A 19,999-nucleotide genomic window follows, 5' to 3' on the forward strand; every position below is an offset into this window, starting at 1 on the left:
AAATTTATGCAATCTGAGCTTTGTTCAAGAGTGGTGGTGTTAGTAGTACTTTGTAGTGGTGGTATTAAAGGTTTTCAATTTTTGTTTAGAGAGTACGCGTTAGTCAGAAAGTTGAGAACCGCTGATCTAGAAGACAATGGAACAACCTTTAGTTAAACCTCCAGTCTATTTTCTTTTTCCTGTTACATTATTCAAATTACTAAAATGCCATAGTACAGTTTAACCCTTTAACTGTCAAGTTATTTTGATGATTTGGGTACACAAATTGTCAAATTTTTTTATTGCAAAAACCAAATGTTTAGTACAAAATAAAATATACTTAAGTAGTTAAAAATTGATATTTTGACGTACATGGGTAAAATTTTTAAAGTTTTGTAGCCACAGCATATTTTCTTTGAGGCGGCTGTCACTCAACATGGCAGTTGCAAAGTTCGCTTCTAGTGGAGCATTATTTTCTAAAAATGAAAAAAATTAACTATTTTCTAAAATATAAATAAATATAAGTGAATACCTATTAGTAGTCCAGTAATTCAGTCTTGTGTGGTACAACTGGAAACACTTTTCCAAGCACAAACCAACTCTACAATCACTACACCAGAATCGTGATTCCTTCCTTATCTTTTCCCCATTTTTATCCTTTTTCGAACAACACACTTTGCACTGTCTTGTAGGCTCACGTTTCGCAGGAATAAGAGGAAAATGGGATATAAAATGTCGTTCAGTAAGACAGGCAGGGTTATCTATTGTAGGTGGTCTGCCAACATTCTTTTGTCCAGAAGCTGCATCATCATATTTATGTAAAAGCTCTTCTACAACTTGGATTCGAAATTCTAAAAATGTAATACGTTTCTCAACTACATTTTTATAGAGCAAATATGAGTTCCAGAGTACCTTGTCTAGTAAATGTAAAAATATCTTTTTATAATATTTTTTCTGACGTTTTTGGATTGTTGGATGAAAGGATATTTCCTGATCACAGCGATCTACACCACCCATAGTTAGACCGTAATTAGAAACAATCTTCGGCTAGAGTATATCGCCATTTTTTATTTTTGAGGCTGACCATGGAAGTATCATGAATACTGCTCATCAAACACACATCCTTCATCTTCGGTTGAAGAATCTAAATCATCTATATAACGTTTCAAAGAACTGGACGCTATTTTACAACAAAAAGATCCCATGCACCTTGAACCAAATAACCTGTAACCTTTGAAATCTTCAGTAAAGTCAGTAAAGTGCTGTCATCTATTGAACTGAGCGCGCATTAACTTTTCCCGAAATACAGTCGGGTTTGACAAAGAGATGAAGCCGAAATAAATGTCTCCCGATATATATTCGGGTATAACAATACGATGCACTCAAAAAAAAATTACTCCGAGTAGTACTCGGGCGTGACATTTTCGAACACCAGTGCTATGCTCGAGATTATCTCGGGCATGACAGTTAAAAGGTTAATGTGTTTCTTGTTTTGGGAAATGGGCCAAACAACTTGATTATCTTTTTTTTTTTTGTGTGTGTGGTGTTTATTAAGCAGCAGAAAATGATTATTTTGAAACTTTTGTTACAGTAATCGTTTCAACATATTTCACGTAAGTATTAAATAATTAAAAACAGAAGAAGAATCTTTCAATGATATGCAGAATATATTTTGCATAAACAAACATGACATATTGCTCATAAGTGTTTTATCTTTCTTGTCCTTAAATAGAAAACATTTAGTTGGAGATTGTTCGGGAACCTTTGGATTGTTTATGTAATGAACTATTAATCTTGAATTTAAAATCTTAATCTTGTATCTTAAAATTCTAGCATTAAAAACCTTGAATTATTCCTTTAAAAACCATATGATTTTTTTTTTAAAGGTGTAGTTCTATCAGTCAAAACACAATCAGAACACAAACTTCAAAAAGAGAGACATTTGAGAGAAGGTATAGAGCAAGAATTGTCCAAATGTCGTTTGTACACCAATGCACTGGAACAAGAGGTTGAGATGTTGCGTTCACTTCTAAAAAAGCATGGGATCGATAAAGTACCTCCTTCAGTTATAGAGGAAAAGATTCCAGAGCAGAACACAATCAGTGTTATAGCTGAAGTTAATCAAGTGCAGTCAGCATGACATTCTCTTTTCAAATGCATTGGATCCTTCTCATAATAAGTTTTGTATATATGTATATTTTTTCTTGCATACTTAATGATCAGAGCAGTGAAAAATCTGCATAGACTTTTCATTACTTTGTAAAAAGTAGAATATGTAGATTTTGTACTCTTTTTTTTTTATTAAGTTAAAAGAATGCATATACTTTCCATTTTGTCAAAAGTATAAACTGTTTTGCCAAATATTCTGTTACGTAGTCTGATCAATAAGTTAAGAAAGCATATAAAAGACTATACACTTTTTGATTGAACCACTTTTTCATTTCATACAGTGCTATAGAGTCTCTATAAAATAAATTTTAAGTACAAAATATATTTGTGTATGCAGTAAGAGACTTACTTATTTTTAAGATTTTGATAAAAATATAATGCAGTACTTTTCGAAGCTTAGAATTTTTTCCAGTTGTTGATAATGCATTTTGCTACTATCCATCAGCCCCTCCCTAAAAAAGGGATTGTAATAATGTGTGAACAAACTCATTGTCACAATGTGTGTTAAATGTTATTTTACAAATATTAACTGGTTTTGATGAGTAAAAAATATTCTGTAGTTCTGTGAAATAACGACTGATTATGTAATATTTACCGCTGAGCAAAAACAGAAAATGAAATCATTCAGTACATTGCGTTATTTTATTCAAAGTAACATTTTCTCTTAAAATTTGATATATCTTAACATATATTTTTACTTAATTTATAATTATTTAATCAATCAATTATTTTCAAAGCTGTAATACCATTTTTATATCTTCTCTTCTTGTGCCAAAAACATGATTATACAGCAGCAAACAAAATTTGCATTATGTTTTCTTTACCTTATTGTTTGTGTATTTTATTAATTCTTTGGCAAATAAAAAATTGTATCTAAAGCATGACCTAATTTGGATTCTACTGAAAGAGATTTTGCTCTTTTTTTTTCTTTGGGCATTCTAAATATATGGTGAGCCAAAAGTCCTTTCATGTGGTTTTGTGGAAGGGGAGAGGGGTAAGATCTTGGATTCCTTCCCCCCCGGGCTGCTCCTTTTCAAAATGGGGGTGGAAGTAGAAGTCCAACCTCCTTGAGGCTCTGACAACAATTCTTCCATGAAATTCATAGACAAGACAACAACCAGTTTCTTGCAAAACAGTCAAGCTTTTGCATATGCCTATGTATTCAATAATTTTTTTGTTTTTGTTTTTTTGTTGTGTGTGTGGGGAATCAAAAGCTGACATTTGTATACATAGAGGGTGTTTATACATTTTTAGAATGATTCTGTAGTGTCTGTTAATTAATGTTTAAAATATGAAGTGTCTTTTTTTGAATGTTCAGTCTGATAGCCCTTTTTTTTTTTTTTTCTGCATTATAAGTATGCATCATGATTTCCATGATAAAAGAATTTTTCATAAAATATCCATCCTATTCCTCTTCTACTATTATCCAGAGTCCATCAGTCGTGGTAGGGTTTTGCTTAGAAAGAGCTCTTTTCAAAAGACCATAGGCACAATAGTCAATAGGTGAAATTTCAGGGGACTTTGCAGAAATATGTTGAAAAGGTATATATGCAATTCCTGTATCAGTCTTCACTTTTTCAAAGAATGCAGTGGTATTTTTAAAGTATGACTTATTTTGTCTTGATGAAATTTCACTCTGAAAATCATTATGATAAAGAAATGGAATTTCTTATGTAAATATCAGACATAAAACTTTCCATTGCTAGTGCGTTGAGTTGATTTTAACATTTTTTCCACTCTTAGTTTTAATTTTCAATTTCAGAGAATCCTGTGGCAGTAATAAGTACCTTTCTGAAACTTTCTTGGCATTGATGGAACGAGGTTTGTGCAATTTTTCCTTTTTGTTTTTGATAACATATATATAAAGCAGTTATTTAAGTAAATCCATGCTTCATAAAGGATCATTATGCATTTTCGTTTATCTCCTGCTAAATAGTTTTCATATAGGGTTCTACAAATTGTTCTGCATTGAGCCACATGCCTTAGCAGAAGCTGCTGAACATTACTTTTTTAAGCTTTTTTTAAGTTGTAAATCTTGGTTTATTATTTTATTCATTGTGATATTTGTAGCAACTGACTGATTTCTGCTTTGTCATTTTTCATGTTACTAACGATTTAACTTAAAAAATGTTTAAAACAGTGTATACCTATTTTCAATATTCATTTGGATTTTTCTTTCTATGTAGAAGTAATGATTGATGGTTTTTCCCCTTTTTCTACTAATATTGTTGCTTATTTTGCACTCTTTATTAAAATCATTCTGAAGATGTTTAAACACCCTCAGTATGAAAAGGATATTTAAAAAATAAAAAGGATATTTAAAATGTATTTTGAAATCTTCATGTAACAATAGCAGAAATTCTAAATTGCGTTTCTTCTTTTTTGGTCAAAAAATTAACTAAGACTTTGGTGTGGAGCTGCTGTTATTGCTAATGTCTAACTTTATGATTACTATATAAATCAAAAGATGTCCATAAAAGACTTTCTGCACTAATGGTGACTATAGTTTTTCCCAGCTGCATCCCAATTTCCAGAAGGTTTCCAAAAATTCAAGAAGTTTTTGCCATGTCTAATACATAGTACGAGTTTTTCTAGTAGTATGTCAAATGTTCATCTTTTGTTTTACCTTGAGAAAGTGGCGTAATGCACTTATGTTCTTGTTCTGTCTGTATGATGAGAAATTTCAGAAAAATTAACAATATGGAAATGTTTAAGTAAAATTATGCACGTAAAATTTTGAAACATTTGCCTGTTAAAAAAATTAAATTCCTTGCAGTTTGCGCACAAGTTTGAGTCCTCTCTAGCAAAGTATTTAAAAACTATTTTAAGAATGAATAAGTAAATAAAAAAGAAATTTTAAAATTAGGCCAAATTTTAGTTTGATACTGATTGTAAGTTAATGCATCTGATTTGGGATAAACCCTTTATTTGAATTTAAGATACCTTTTTTGAGTTTATAATCATCAAATGCAAAATTCTTTTCTTATTGATATCTTTTGAATGCTCATTTGACTTACAATACATAAATAAAACATTTTATTTAAAATCACTGTCAAACTGAGGTCAGTCATTCTAGATGACATACTGATTAGCTGAGACTGATTGTACTTGCTGGCCTAAATTTGGGTTCTACACCAGGTATCAATGTTTGTAACTGTAATATCTTTGCAGAATGAATACACTTAAAATTTGTCAGTCCGGAAGTCCATTTGATAAGTTGATGGTAGGGAAAGGGACTCTTGGATTCTATTCCTTGATTTTTCTCAGCCAGCATTGGAATGGAGATTGGATAGGACTCATGGATTGCTTAAACTGAGTAATCTAGTCTGAGATACATTTTTTCCTTCATTTTAAAGTTTGAATTGGTGTACTTCTGTTACTATTAGGAAGATATTTTTTTAGTATGTATTTGATGTATGAAAGTATGTGACTTATACAGAATCGAATAATTGTAGAGATTAATCCAAACTATTTTATAAGAATTACCTTCAGTATCAAATAAAAGTGAGGGGAATGTAAAACTATGTAAATTTTTATCATAACATTCATTAAAGAAATATTAATAGAGTTCTACTGACAAATAAAACATTTTACTTTCTGTGTTAGCAAATCGAAACTAAAATTGCAAATCCATCTCACATGATGCTAAATGCTATGTGCGTGAAGTCTGAAACTATTGATAACGCAAGCAAGATCCCTGTCATAAATTTCAGATTCTAAGGAAGTAGGAAAGGCAAATTATTTTAGAATATCACTTATTTTTGTTTTTAAAATATTTTCTAAGCATTTATTTTATTGCACACTCAAAAAATTATAAATGAAAGTTTTTCAGTTGCTGCTTTATAAGTTTGTAGTTGATTATACAATATTTTACTCATCTTTCTTTATATGTTTGGGTTTAAGTACTGCACAGAAATTCAATGTTTGTGTTTTGTGACACATTATTTGAAGTTTTTTATGCATATCTCTCAGTGTTTTTAAGGTGTAACTCAGTTTTAAATATCAACACTAATCTTTTCAAAATTTTTGTAAAGGATTAAAAAAAAAAAGCATTACCTATCTGTGGTAGAGAAAACATTTTAAAAACTGCATTAGGATTTTATCAGGAAAAATAAGACTTTTGTTGAATCTAAAATTAATTTATGAATAACAAACAGTGAAGAAATGTACAGTCCATTTCATATTATTTTTTTATGTAAATTTTCTTTGTAAATGTGTTGTTTTTCAAGGACTTTATAAGAACACTGATCCTTTATATAAGTCAGCCAATATTCATCAAGGCAAGAAATTTTCACAGCAGTGCCACGGTGTAAAAGTGACAACACCTTTAAAAAGAGCTTTTAAAAATCTTTGTAAAAGTACAGAACTTTAATTAATGAGAAATGAACACCGGCTGTCCTGCATAAGAATGCTGGCACTTTTATGTAGCAGTGCCATTTTTAAATAGGCTTAAAGCCTGTAAAGCTTATGGAACATTATCTCAATTAAGCAATCAAGTATGGTTTATTTTTTTTTAAAGTGATCTCAGCACCCGTCCATAATTAAATAAAGGAAAGGATGTAGTCTTAGAACCAATCATGCTTTGAGTTCAAATATTCCTTATTTTTATTCTTCCTTAAAGCTTTCTTGTAGTCCATTTTAAATGTAAAATTTATGTATTACAAAAGTTAAGAATATATAGTCTTGAGAGTTTTTTGTAGAATAGCTATAAATATACTTTTTTTGCAGTGCCAGTAACTTCTACATTCATGTGAGATTCTTGTGTCCAGCCTGTCTGTTACTACATTGTTGTAATTCCACTCTTAGGGATGATATTGTGATAATTAGAGAAAAGAATCTTATTTAATTTTCTTAGAATCTCCTTTTATGTTGTGACTGTCTAGATTGTCATGTGATAAATTTAATTGCTAATTGCTCACAGCCAATCAGTTTGGATAATTAAATTGCAATGAATCAGAATTTTGTTTCAAAATTTTTATTTGTGATTAATTTTAAAGTTTATCATTAAAATTTTGAATTGCTGATTAGTTTAACATTCTGCACATATAACTTCTGTGTGAAGAGAAAGTTTCTGTTTAAAAAACAAGAAATGTGTGTTGCCTTTAAATTTAAATATTAGATATAGTAAATCACTTTTGTAAAGTAACTTCATCAGAGTTTTTTTTAAGAATTTTTTCTTTTTAGTTAAGATGAGAATTTTAATATACACACGCACACACCCTGTGTATTGCTGCAGTCTAAAATATTTCTAAATTATTCTGATAGCTAGTTTGGCAATGGTAGAAATCTTTAACTTTTTTACTGTGGTAATTATATATTTATTCTAAAGTAAAGTGATTAATTAGAAATCTCTGTGAATTTTCTCCAAGAATCTATTTTTAATGTGCTTTATTTTAACTGAATTATTAACCTGGAAAAGGTAGTACAGTCAAAAGTCGTTAATCCGGACTCGTCGGGACTTCGGCGATTCTGGATTATCGATTTTTCCGGATTATAGATCATCAGTTTAAATCTGGTAAAATGGCATGCAGAAATTATAAAATAAAAAATATGAAACCGTAATTTACGAAATAAAGAACAATTAAGATATAAAGGTTATCAAAATTTACAAAAAAAAAGCTTAATATTTATTTGTTTACTTTATTAAACATTTCTTTCAAAGTAAGTTGTTTAAGTTGCTTCGTTTTTTATGTTATAATACATTCTCTTTAATTCTATAAACAGACATAATTTCTTGTTCAGTTACAAAGTTCCGCTGTTCAAGTCCTATAATTGCTGTGTCGAGAATACTGACTAATTTGTCAATCGAAATTTTTTCGTTTTCAATAACCTCTGTCACTTTCTTCGCTATCGGAAGCGAATTATAATGACGAGGCATTTGATTTAAATCATGAAATACTACATTGAGTAAGCAATTATAAGCCAAATAAAATAAAAACATCTATCCTTAAGATAAGGATAGTGCTCACAGATCAACTTCCAATTCATTGCACGCCACCGCCGCGTTAAAGATAAACAAAGTTTAGATAAACAAACGTTAAAGTTTAGATAAACAAAGGATATGCTTTTATCCATTTCTTGCAGCAATTCCACTTTTTGTTTAATGGACTCCGAAAGATACTTTCGCTTTGTATATCCTTTACATATTAGTAAATATATATCGGAAATTCTATTTGACATAATCGAAAGTTCAAGCTTACTTTTATAAAATTACTCTAACAGTCTGCAAAAAATAATAATCCGGATCCAATTCGAAGATTAAGGAACAACACAATCTGCAACATTAACTAAAATAGATAATTAGATAATTTTAGCTTAGCTTATCCCGTCCGTTATACATTAAACGCGCATTCGTAAACGTATTTTGCGCGACGCATGCGCAGAAAGTTTGTAGCTTTGAGGTCCGGATTATAGATCATTCCGGATTATGGGTGTCCGAATTAACGACTTTTGACTGTATTAAAAAAATGGGGGGGGACTTTCCTGCATTTTTATCAGATGGTTTAAAATTTCAGCCAAGGAGAAAATTTACCTGTTTATCACAATGAAAGTAAAGATTTCTGTATGATTTATTTTAATTCCTAGTAAGTGGTTTCTGTTTATTACTTTAAAATTGTTTAGTAAATAGTTTTAACTGTTTGTTACTGGATGCTATTCTTGTTGGTTTAATATAGCTTCAGGCAAATTATATGATATTCATATACTAAACAATTCAGTAAAGTGATGTACCAGTCATGTCAGATATGATCAGTGTATAATAATACTCTGATATTTGAAAGCAACTAGTAAATTGTACATTTCAGACATTTTGTTTGCTAACATAAATATGTCTGAATTAAATTTAATTTGACTTATTCTTGAAATTGTTTACTTAATCACGAATTAATCATAACCTGATCATGAAAGTTTCTTTTATAATTTGATTTTTTAAAAATAATTTTTTATATGAATGGAATTGTAAAATATTTTTGTCATATAAAATGAATAATTATATTATTTTAAAACACTACTGCTGTTATAAAGTGATAATAATTAGTAAATGGTTTTTTCATTGTCATTAATTATATGTCCCATGTCGATATGATAACTGTGATTTCATGGTTCTTTTTGTTATCAAATTTCTGACATATCCATGAAGAAAAAATAAGTTACATAATTAATTGAAATCAGTAAAGTGTTTTATTAAATTATCTCTATATCTGTTTCACATATTAAATGCAAATAGAATTAAACCTTTTTATGATTATCACCCACAGTTCCAGATAATTTTAGCCTTCTATGGGTTAAACCTGTATAAGATTCAATAACATTTGAGGTAACTCTGAGCCAGTTGAAAATGTGTTTAGAAACGATGTAGTACATATTGAGGGAGTCATTCTAAAACAAATTATTTTGTTGCAAGATTCAAAATGTTGCTTCTAATTTTGAGTTGTGCTGACTTAACTAATCAACGAGGAATCAGAGGATGAACAATACTCTTTTACGTTAGTATGATCACTAACGGATTTCTTTATTATGTACGAGCAAATTTCATTTTTAGACAGTGTTCTAGCTATGAAAACGTTGCAGCTAGCATCGTGTTGTCTGTCTGTTGTCTTTTAGAGATTGGTTTTACTGTAGAGTTCACTATATCTATGTTGCTTTCTTTTTCTTTCTTCCTTTAAAAAAAAAAAAAAAAAGAATTTTGACTACTGACCTGAAAAGATAACTGGAAACTAACATATTATTTAAGTGTTATGATGAAATGCATAAATGTGACAAACATATTTTTGAAGAAATATATATATAAGCTACATATACTGTATATGCTGCAATGGAATCTGATATATTTTGTAATTCATATGATGTATTTTTTGAAAAGTATATTTTATAAATCTTGTATTACAGAACCAAATAATTCACAGAATCATATTTATATAATATTCTAATGAGATTTCTATACATTTTATTATATTTTCCTAAAACTAAAGTTATATAAATTTGTTGTTGGAGAATTTTATTTTTCATCGTATTTTATTATATTATTGTTTGTATTCATCTGTTTTAAAATTGTTATTCTATCAGCAATTTTTTGAAACTTTACATTTTTATATATAAAATTAATCTTATACAAAATTCTGATATGTAAATTCATAGAAAGCAATAAATATTTTTATTGTTGATATTAGTCTAAAGAATTTTTACATTTTAAGAGTTGTTTTTAGTACTTGAATGATTATAATTATCGTCTTTTTATAATAAATTTATGGAGATTACTCTTTAAATTTATTATTACTCCATAAATGTGTTATACCTAATTCTGTTTTTACATGAATTTGATTTAACTTGAATTCAAAATAAATGTTCTGTTTCCTTTTTACACATGTAAGTTTGATTTAACACAAGTGGACTAAACCATTTACTGAGATTTTTTTTGGAGGGGAGGGGCTTAAATTCTATGAAAGCAATTTTTATATTGCACAACAGTTAGTGGAGAAGAATGAAGCACCTCCCCATGGCAAGTAATAAATCATGTGACTAAATATAATGGTTTTATCTTTTATTTCCAAGTTGTGTGCTATTTAAAATTTGGAATTAAAATCGTTATTTTGTATCTTTGTATGATATTACCTGTTTAGCTCTATTTCAACCATAGTGGAAAGGAACCATAGGGAAATATGTGCACACAGAAATTGCATTTTGCTGAATGTTGCATATTACTAGTTAATAAATTCAGTTTGCAGACTTTTCGTACTTTTTTAATTAATAATAACTGTGATATTTTTCACTTGCCCTTATATGATGTAACCTAATTCACCTGTTACCAAAACAAAAATTTTGATCGTCTTGTAACAGGACAGGGTACTACGTTTGTAGGAAAGCATTTTGGGGTATATGAAGCTACTGTGAGAAATACACTCTGGCCATTAAAATTGTTACAACAGGGAAAGGAAAGAAAATAGCAGAATTTTATTTATTGTACATGTACACTATAATGTGAGGAAGACATGATTAAAATTGCAGGTGGTTTGGGGTAAACAGCGTACAGATTTCAGAACACGAAACTACCATCTCTGGCAGCAGCAATGGTTGTAATCTGGCTGAGCATCGAGTTGAATGAGCTTGGACAGCAGATGCAGGTACTTTATTCCATGCAACTTTCTGTTCAATGTCAGAGTTCTTCAGTCATAGTTGCTAGTTGTTGGGCAATTCATGACCAGATGTTCTCAATGAGAGAGAGATCTGAAAAACTAGTTGACCAGGACAACAGTTGAACAACCTCTCTATTGAGAAAGGTCAGGACAGCATGGGCAACATGCAATCATGCATTGTCTTATTGAAAGATAGCATCACACAGGCCTCAAAGATATAAAGCAAAGCTACAGGCCTTAAAACGTTAGAAATGTAACAGCGGCTATCCACATACCGGCTATGTGAACAAGAGATGACTGGGATATGCAATCACTACCAACCAACCCCATACCAGCACGCCAGCTGCATATGACACTAGTGAATGCAAACTGATAACTTTCGTTTCTGTTGGTGACTCCACACATGCCTAAAACCACCATGCTGCTGTATGCAGAACTGGGATTCGTCTGAAAGAGCCTGTATCCAGCAACTTTGAATACAAGTTAGAAAGTGGTTTAACCACAATGTGTGAAGTGCAAAAATTCCATCACCATTAATGTGCCCGAATTTTCCAGCGTCATTAACACATGTCAGCATTTGCAATTGATGGAAGATGATTCAATGATCTGTCATTTGAAGATATTGATGAATTATTAGTTAGCAAAGCCCCTAAGCATAAACGAAATATTAGGAGTAGTTTTTGAGACTCCTAATTCCAACAAAGTGCTAATGAAGAAAATTATCCAACTGTAAATGTGCATATTTAATAAAAGATGATTTAAAACTGGCCAGGAAATCTGGTAATCATTTGTCAAACATGGCCGTAACGAGGAATGTGATGGCAAGTTCCAACATGACAGGCTCTTACAGAAGCCTATAAAACAGCATAGCCAACTGAATATGTTCTTGAAATTGATGAAACATCAACCCCAAAGGAGATTTATGCTCGTTTTGTTCAAGAGACCACAGAAAAAATTTTATTAGTAGAGAAAAAAGACAATGTCCATTGCATTTCTAGTGACCGTAGCAGTGACATTCCAGCTGTATGCAAACGCATGTACCTTTTATTTCTGAAAGTAAAAATGAATAAAGTCTTGTTATAAGTAAAATACTTTTTAAATATTCATGAAAATTTTTTTATTAAATTTCAAATGCTGATTTACTTTAATACATTTTCATTACACATTTATTACATGTGTATGTTGTTAAAATAAAATAATTAGCTTCAAAACAACGTTTTCACCTCTCCCCAACCTATATATGCAGGTAAGGGAGGTAATGTTTTCAGTCCGAAAACTCAGTACTGAGATTCCAGTGAATAAGCGCGAAAATCTCGCGAAATCTTTTCTCAGATAAAAATTTTCAAAAACGAATGAATTAAAGTCGTGATTGTGCAAAACACATCTTTGAAGGTAAATGTATTCTAAGAAGTACAAAAAATGTAAACAAGATCCCCCCCCCCCAAATCAGTCATTTAAACTATTCCAACTGTTCACAAAAACGATAAACATTGCGAACATAAAAATCTGCCCTTTTTTATATATGCTTTAATAAAAAGAAATGTGTTCCTTCTTTTTATATATATAAGAAAAGGAACCCATTTTCCTTTCTAATCTTTTGAAAGTCGCCAACGCTTAAAAAATGATAAACTACGCCAAGGTAGTAAGCCGCCTTTTTTAAAAAAAAGATTCACTACAACCACTTAGGCAGTTCGCGTACGTAGAATTCGTTCTTTTCGATTAGGTTCAAACAGTACCTCCAACTGGTTCAAATGACGGATCCGACAACTTAATGCGCATGCGTGGTTAATGTTGGTGCGAATAGCTCAAGCGGCTTCGGCTGCAGTCCTTGGGAAGGGGCCAGTGTTACAAATATTATATTTAGTTAGATTAGTAGAATTATATTTAAAATTGTTTTATTTCCCCATGCAATGCAGCACGAGACATATTTTAAGAGAATGCTACGCCGGAAAAGTAAAAATACAGGAGCACGTGCATTTAACATTTAATAAATATATATCTCGTAATTTATATTTAAGTTGAATATATTGTTGCTTGCGTACGGGTTCGTAATAGATTGAATGCACAAATCCGCCAAAGCGCAGAGAAAGCTAAGCCGATCAAAATTAAAAGCAGCTAAGTAAACAACAACAGCTCACTAAAACAACTGAGATCTTTTTCTCCGTCTTTTATAAGTTTTTTAATCAGTCACGAGAAGCTTCATGTAATTTATATTCTCGAGGTTTCTGGAAAGCAAAACCAATTACGAGATATGTATTTATTAAATGCGAGTGCTCCTGTATTTATACTTTTTCGGTGTAGCTTTCTCTTAAAACTCGTCACGCGCTGCATTGCACAGGGAAATGAAACAATTTTAATTACAATTCAACTAAAAATAGCAAACTAAATACAAAAACCGTAACAATAAGTAATTGGCTACTATGTTAGCTGTAACTGTAATTCTACTCGTTTGCTTTCCAGAAATGTCGAGAAGCAGAAATTATTAGAATCTCTCGCGACTGATTTAATGCTATAAAAAGCCAGACAGAGAACATCTCATCTCAGTTGTTTAGTTAGGTGCTGTTATTATCGTTGATCGGATTAGCTTTCTCTGCGCTGTGGATTGCGTTCTATTTAGCATTTTAGTAGTTTTAAGCATAGCTACTGATTATATTACGTGTTATTATACGAATTTCGGTAAAAGTTTACAATTGGGTGCCCCTTGTTTATTGGCGATTCTTTTTTGACGCCAAGATCGGTGCGAGGTAAGCACAATTTCAAGATGGCTGCTGCACAAAACCAAAATAAGAAGTCAAAGAATTGCACAACATCTGTGTCCATGTACACATCGATCTGTTTTTACTTAAAACATCCTAGAATTGCACAAACTAGGCATTGCGCACTGCCTTAAATATGTCCATGTACACATGAACCTATTTTCATTTAAATAAAATCCGGAAGCTGAAACAAAGTTAAAACTATCGTGGTAATCAAAAGTGAGGTTTTATCGCCAAAATTTTAAAACAATTGTCGCCAATCGAAGGGGCACCCAATTCTACACTAGAGCCCAAATTTCTTTGAGGAAAAATTCAGCGTTCTGTTATATTGCTTTTGATAAGAATAAATTTTATTATCCTTTTATTGGACTTGTGCATTCAATCTATTACGAACCCGTAAGCACGCAACAATATTCCAAAGGGATTAGTAATACTAATCCAAATATTACTGTGAGACTTAAAGACATGACAACTTAAGAATCTCGTTTAAAAAGTAAAAATATTTTATTTTTTAATATTCTGGATTTTATAGGCTGTTGTTAAATTCTTATGCTATTAACCGAGAAATAAAATTGAAGCAGGAAATAATTCTTCTACGTATGGCGGGTAGTGGTACGCAGATTATTTAAATTATTGTACCAGTAGTCCTTGCTCTCATTATCGTTGAAAATCACCAATATATAATATTCGAGATATAAGAACTTCCGAATAAGAACCTTGCTTTGTGAATGAACCTGGGCTATGAATAGTCAAAAGAGTAAAATCGTTGAATACTCTTAATGCGTCTCGACTTCTATTCTAAGCAGAAAGCTATCTCTGCCCTCTTCAACCCCATGAGGTCAAGATCTCTGCTATTATGCTTAACCAGTTAACTGAGATTGACGAATATACTCGTTATGGAGAAAGGACACGATTTTGTGTATTGACGAGTATACTCGTCATACGTATATTATGTTAATGAAATAGAAAGATAAGAGGGAGGTTTATTTAGTAAGTACTGTACATAATGACAACGTAATAGAAACAGAGAAAAGAAAAATAATAACAAAGAAACCGGAGTTAGTGATTGATTATAATAAAAAAATGGGTGGAGTGGATATGAGCGATGGAATTATCATAGCGTACTCCACAGCAAGAAAACGACTCAAAAAGTACTATAAAAAGGATATTTACCATTTCTTAGACATTATGTGTTTGAATGCATTCATATTATATAAAAAAAAAATGGAACATTATGGCGTATCAACTTTTTGCTCAAATTTATTGAAGAGACTTTTGCGACGTATCCAGTTGAAAGAAATAAATCGACATAAACTCGGCCATTTAGACTAATATAAGCCAATTAGGCGGGAATCATGTTCCGAATTAAATACCCGGAGCATCGAACAAAAAAAAAAAAAAAAAAAAAAAACCCTACGCGAAGGTGTTCGCATTGCTACAAACGTAAGATCAGGAAGAATCGCATTACTGGTGTTCGATTTGCAAAGTCCTATTGTGTATAGTACCCTGTTTTGCTGAATATCACTCCACAGCAGGAATTTAAATTCTTACTTTTATATGTATAATATTTAATTTAATTTATTGCGTTTTTAGTTTAATATGTATGTAATATTTAATCAGTCACGAGAAGCTTCATGTAATTTATATTCTCGAGGTTTCTGGAAAGCAAAACCAATTACGAGATATGTATTTATTAAATGCGAGTGCTCCTGTATTTATACGTTTTCGGTATAGCTTTCTCTTAAAACTCGTCACGCGCTGCATTGCACAGGGAAATGAAACAATTTTAATTACAATTCAACTAAAAATAGCAAACTAAATACAAAAACCGTAACAATAAGTAATTGCCTACTATGTTATCTGTAACTGTAATTTTACTTGTTTGCTTTTCAGAAATGTTAACCAAATAAGTAAATATTAGTAATAAAATTACAATTTTATAAAATAAACCCATTTTTTTCATCCAATATCTTACCAGCGCAACTTACTCTGTGAACTTACTTGTCATGGCTAGATTCTGGCGACACAAAACGGTGCGTACTCTTAAACGAGAGCGCCACAGTTAACTGGTTAAGCTGTTATTGTCCTCTGGAGGAGAAAATCTATTATCTATGCACCACGGCAAAAGCTTGGGAGAACAAACGACATAATTTAAACAATTGTAGCTGAGTTACATGGACATACAAGGCCCTTGAAGGAAATACATTGGAATCCTACATTGCTGTTATAAGTGAACAACCCGTAAGTTTAAAAGTTGCACTACATAAATTAGACGATTATTTACATCAATTTTCATAAAATCACACATTGTGCCAGATATCATAGGAACTCTTTATTGAAAACATGCAAGTATCAAAATAATAATTCACAGAAATATTTGCATAGTATTTATAAAATAACGGTTTAGACAACGTAAAGAAAATTATGCGCATTTTATAGATAAAATGGTATATAAGACTGAGAAATGTACTTCGCAATAAACAGATCTAAACTAAGAGTAATATACTGGAAGAAAGGTGTAAATATTGTCACGTGCGTACGGATTCGTATTAGATTGAATGCACAAGTTCGATAATAATTTAATAAAATTTATTCTTGTCAACAGAAATATATCAGAACTCTGAAATTTTGCTCAAAAATATTCGTACAAGTGTTCACGCAATACAAAGGCTGTTCACACATTTTTTAGAAGATGTATATTGTATTCACAAAACGAAATTACATAAAATTCTTGTGATTTAAATGTTCTGTTTGACATCCCTTATTCTGAACTATCTTTCGACACCGCAATTTCCAGGATAATAATGCCTTTTGAAGTGGCAGAAGAGATATTCTAGCCCTTGCTCCCGAACAGCTTTCCAGAGTCCTGTTAGGGTTTTGGGACAACGTTTGGATAATGCAGTTTTTAAAAGTCCGAAAGCACAAAAATCCATAGGTGACACATCGGGAGATTTAGTAGGGATATCAATGAAGGGTATGGCCTTGATACCAGTTTTTTATTCCATTTCTTTTAGGAAATTTACAGTGGTTTTTGATGTGCGACTGGCTTATTCACAAAGCCTACAGACCGTTTCATCTGCTGTTTGCTCCGATTGGTTAAAACAGGAAACGTAGGGTTACAGAACCTAGTGCTTGGCGACTTTTGGTTCATCTCCTTTACAATTTGTATTTGAGCGTCGTGTATCAAAAATTGTGCATAACCTACCGAAGAAACTGCAGCTCAGCAGTAACGAGCGCGGAACAAATTCTCAGACTTCTAGATCGCCAGTTCTGTCCTCGATCGTAGCTTTCATAAGCTCTGCTCTACACGGATTTATTTTAACTTTATTAAATGACTTTGTCATTATTTGTCTTTTCGCCTTAGGGTGCAGTGTTAAAAATTAAACGCCTTTATTTTCTGTATTTTTGATAATGTTAATTTTTCTTATTTTTATTTACTTATTTGTACTCTTTGTAGTAGGTACCAGTAGGAAGATTACTATCCAAGATTCCGAAAAGCATTTCAATAGAAATAGCGCATAATGGAGTAAAATATAATTTTAGTTATACTTACTTCAAAATTTAGGTAAAAAAGAATAGGTATCCGACGCCCTTAAATGTTTACTAAATGTTTTCATTTGGTTTATTTTTTAATACTCCTTTATTTGTATAAATTAATGCGCTATGGAAATTTACACAATAGACTCTTTCTAACAGAAATGACAAAAAAATTGCATATGCTATCTCCATGTAAACACCTTTTTCTTGTAAAACAATTACGTACTTTTAAAAGTTTAAATTAAAATACAAATAAACTATTAATAAGATCAGTAAGTTATTTAAAATATATTCCACACAATTCCTCTAAGCTTTCATTCATAAACTAAAAAATTATCGAATGAAATAAACGCTGTTTTCGTTTGTTTGGCGTTAATTACCACGCCTACAGGGCGATAACTCGTCATTCCAAATAATCCGCCAAGCAGATGTTTCATCCAATGAGAGCAGACCGTAGTGAAATGGTCTGTAGGCTTTGTGAATATGCATGTGACTGCTAGCTTTGTCCTGATGGAGTCTCACAGATTGATGGCATTGTGGGTATAGCGATGGTATTTCATTCAGAAAAAGTGGCGATAAAATATGTTTCTGATAATATTTGGAGTTAATCTTTACATTTTTTTGCACTCTCTTTATTTTTAACTTGCCATTATAAGAAAAACCAGCAACAATCAAGAATCCCTTAGAAAATCTTTCTTTCGATTCTTTGAACCATGTACTTAAATTTGTTTCTCCCCTTTTATGATAATAAATGGCTCTTTTCTTGTTACATTCATTTAAATACACCCATGCTTCATCTATTGTGACAATTGTTTTCCATTTTTCTTTGGATATGTGTTTCTCATATAGAATTCTGCAGCGTGTCCTGCGTTGAGCAATATGCTTTGGAAGAAGACGATGCACATTGCGTTTTTTTGCTTTCTTAAGATTTAAATCAACGTTTATCATTTTGTTTACAGTGGACACCGAGCATTTTAATGATTTTGCAACTGTCCTTTGACTAGGGGGATTTTCTTTTAACATTAAACAACGTACCTTTGCAATAGTCGAAGATGTCCTTTTTATCCTTGGATACTTGTTTTTTGAATTTTTGTCCCACTTGAGGCTCCGATTTGACGTTTTTTTCCTTTCTTGTTGATGATATTACCTATCGACGCTTTAGATATCACAAAACCATGACTCTCACATCGTTTTTGGATAACGGAGTATGCATATTTCTCTTCGGAAAGAGCGTAAATGTAGCCTTCGAACCATTGCTTTTTTAAATTCGCCATTTTGAATAAAAACAAAACTTTCAAGCCACAGACGATAATTTGTAAAAACATGGTACAATTGCAATTACTTCTTTTGCAGCAAACGATTTTTTATTACCGCTTACCAAAATCGTCAAAAAAATGTGCGAACAGCCTCTGTATAATCAGTAGTTATACTTCAAACTACTAAAAGCGTTAAATGCGACGCAATACAAAGCGTATCTAAAGAGAAAGCTTACTCGGATTTCTTAATTCACGCGGAAATAACAACTCGCAACAATAGTAACTAAGCAACCGAACTCAGACCTTTATTTTACTTTAGCTGTTATACTGGACGTAGCTTGCATAGATTACAAGCTTTTTGTCAGTTGACATGATGTAGTGAAACCTGAAAGTAAGAGATTACATGACAGAAAAATAAACAGTCATAAGACGAAAAGAAAAGTGGCCAAATACAGCACAGGCCGAAAAACAGTGAAGTGTAGTCATAGTAGAATAGTCATTCCTCTAGGACGTGTTGCCATGTGGTGAGCAAGGTAAAAGTTATACACAGTCATCTTTCAGTGAAGCAGAAAATAGAATAAAATTAAATGCTCAGCTTTTCAATTAATTCAATAAATTGCAGAGTTAGCTGAAGTATATCTTCCTGAGAGCTTAAGTCTTTAACTATTTTAGCAACATGTAAAATTTTGCCAAGAAGCCACCAAAGTTGTCCATCCTGAGAGCTTAAGTCTTTAACTATTTTAGCAACATGTAAAATTTTGCCAAGAAGCCAGCAAAGTTGTCCATAGAGTGTTTAAAGTGCACATCAGAAAAATCTATCAAAGTTCTAAGAATTAGAGTATTTAGCCTTTTGAGCTGCAGAAACATCAGGAACAGGTTTTAAAGACTTTTTTGACAATCTTCTTATTTTCTTTCGACAGCCGAAAAGCGGTTTTATGATCAGTTGAACTACTGCGAATTTTCGGATAAAATTGGCATCCCTTATAAGAAGCAATATGTCATTTTTTATACCTTACACAGGTGAGTTTTTCATCATCAAGTGCAGGTTAAATGATAAAGTCCACACTTGAGACATTTCGGCGCATTGTTGCAAAATAGCTGTCCGTGGGCAAATCTTTGGCAGCGGAAGCACATCATTATAATTCGATTCGGTCTGAATCAGCAGACGGTA

General features: G+C 31.6%; 1 protein-coding gene across 5 annotated transcripts in view; it reads left to right on the top strand.

Annotated features, from left to right (window-relative positions):
* LOC118205513 (voltage-gated hydrogen channel 1-like) overlaps positions 1–9,830 on the top strand; it is a 39,312-nt gene extending 29,482 nt beyond the window's left edge. For 2 of the 5 annotated variants that reach the window (XM_085817567.1, XM_085817568.1), the window contains exon 5: positions 1,866–9,830. In XM_085817567.1, the coding sequence (XP_085673693.1) occupies positions 1,866–2,119 (254 nt within the window). In that variant the 3' untranslated portion in view covers positions 2,120–9,830. The remainder of the gene's footprint in view (positions 1–1,865) is intronic. The other 3 variants (XR_015041390.1, XM_085817570.1, XM_085817569.1) reach the window with 3 other exon arrangements.
* Positions 9,831–19,999: the final 10,169 nt, after the last annotated feature.

Source organism: Stegodyphus dumicola, chromosome 5, assembly GCF_044657685.1.
Source record: "Stegodyphus dumicola isolate Sdum_Otavi_A_Nest chromosome 5, ASM4465768v1".
In the NCBI taxonomy this organism is placed as follows: Eukaryota; Metazoa; Arthropoda; class Arachnida; order Araneae; family Eresidae; genus Stegodyphus; species Stegodyphus dumicola.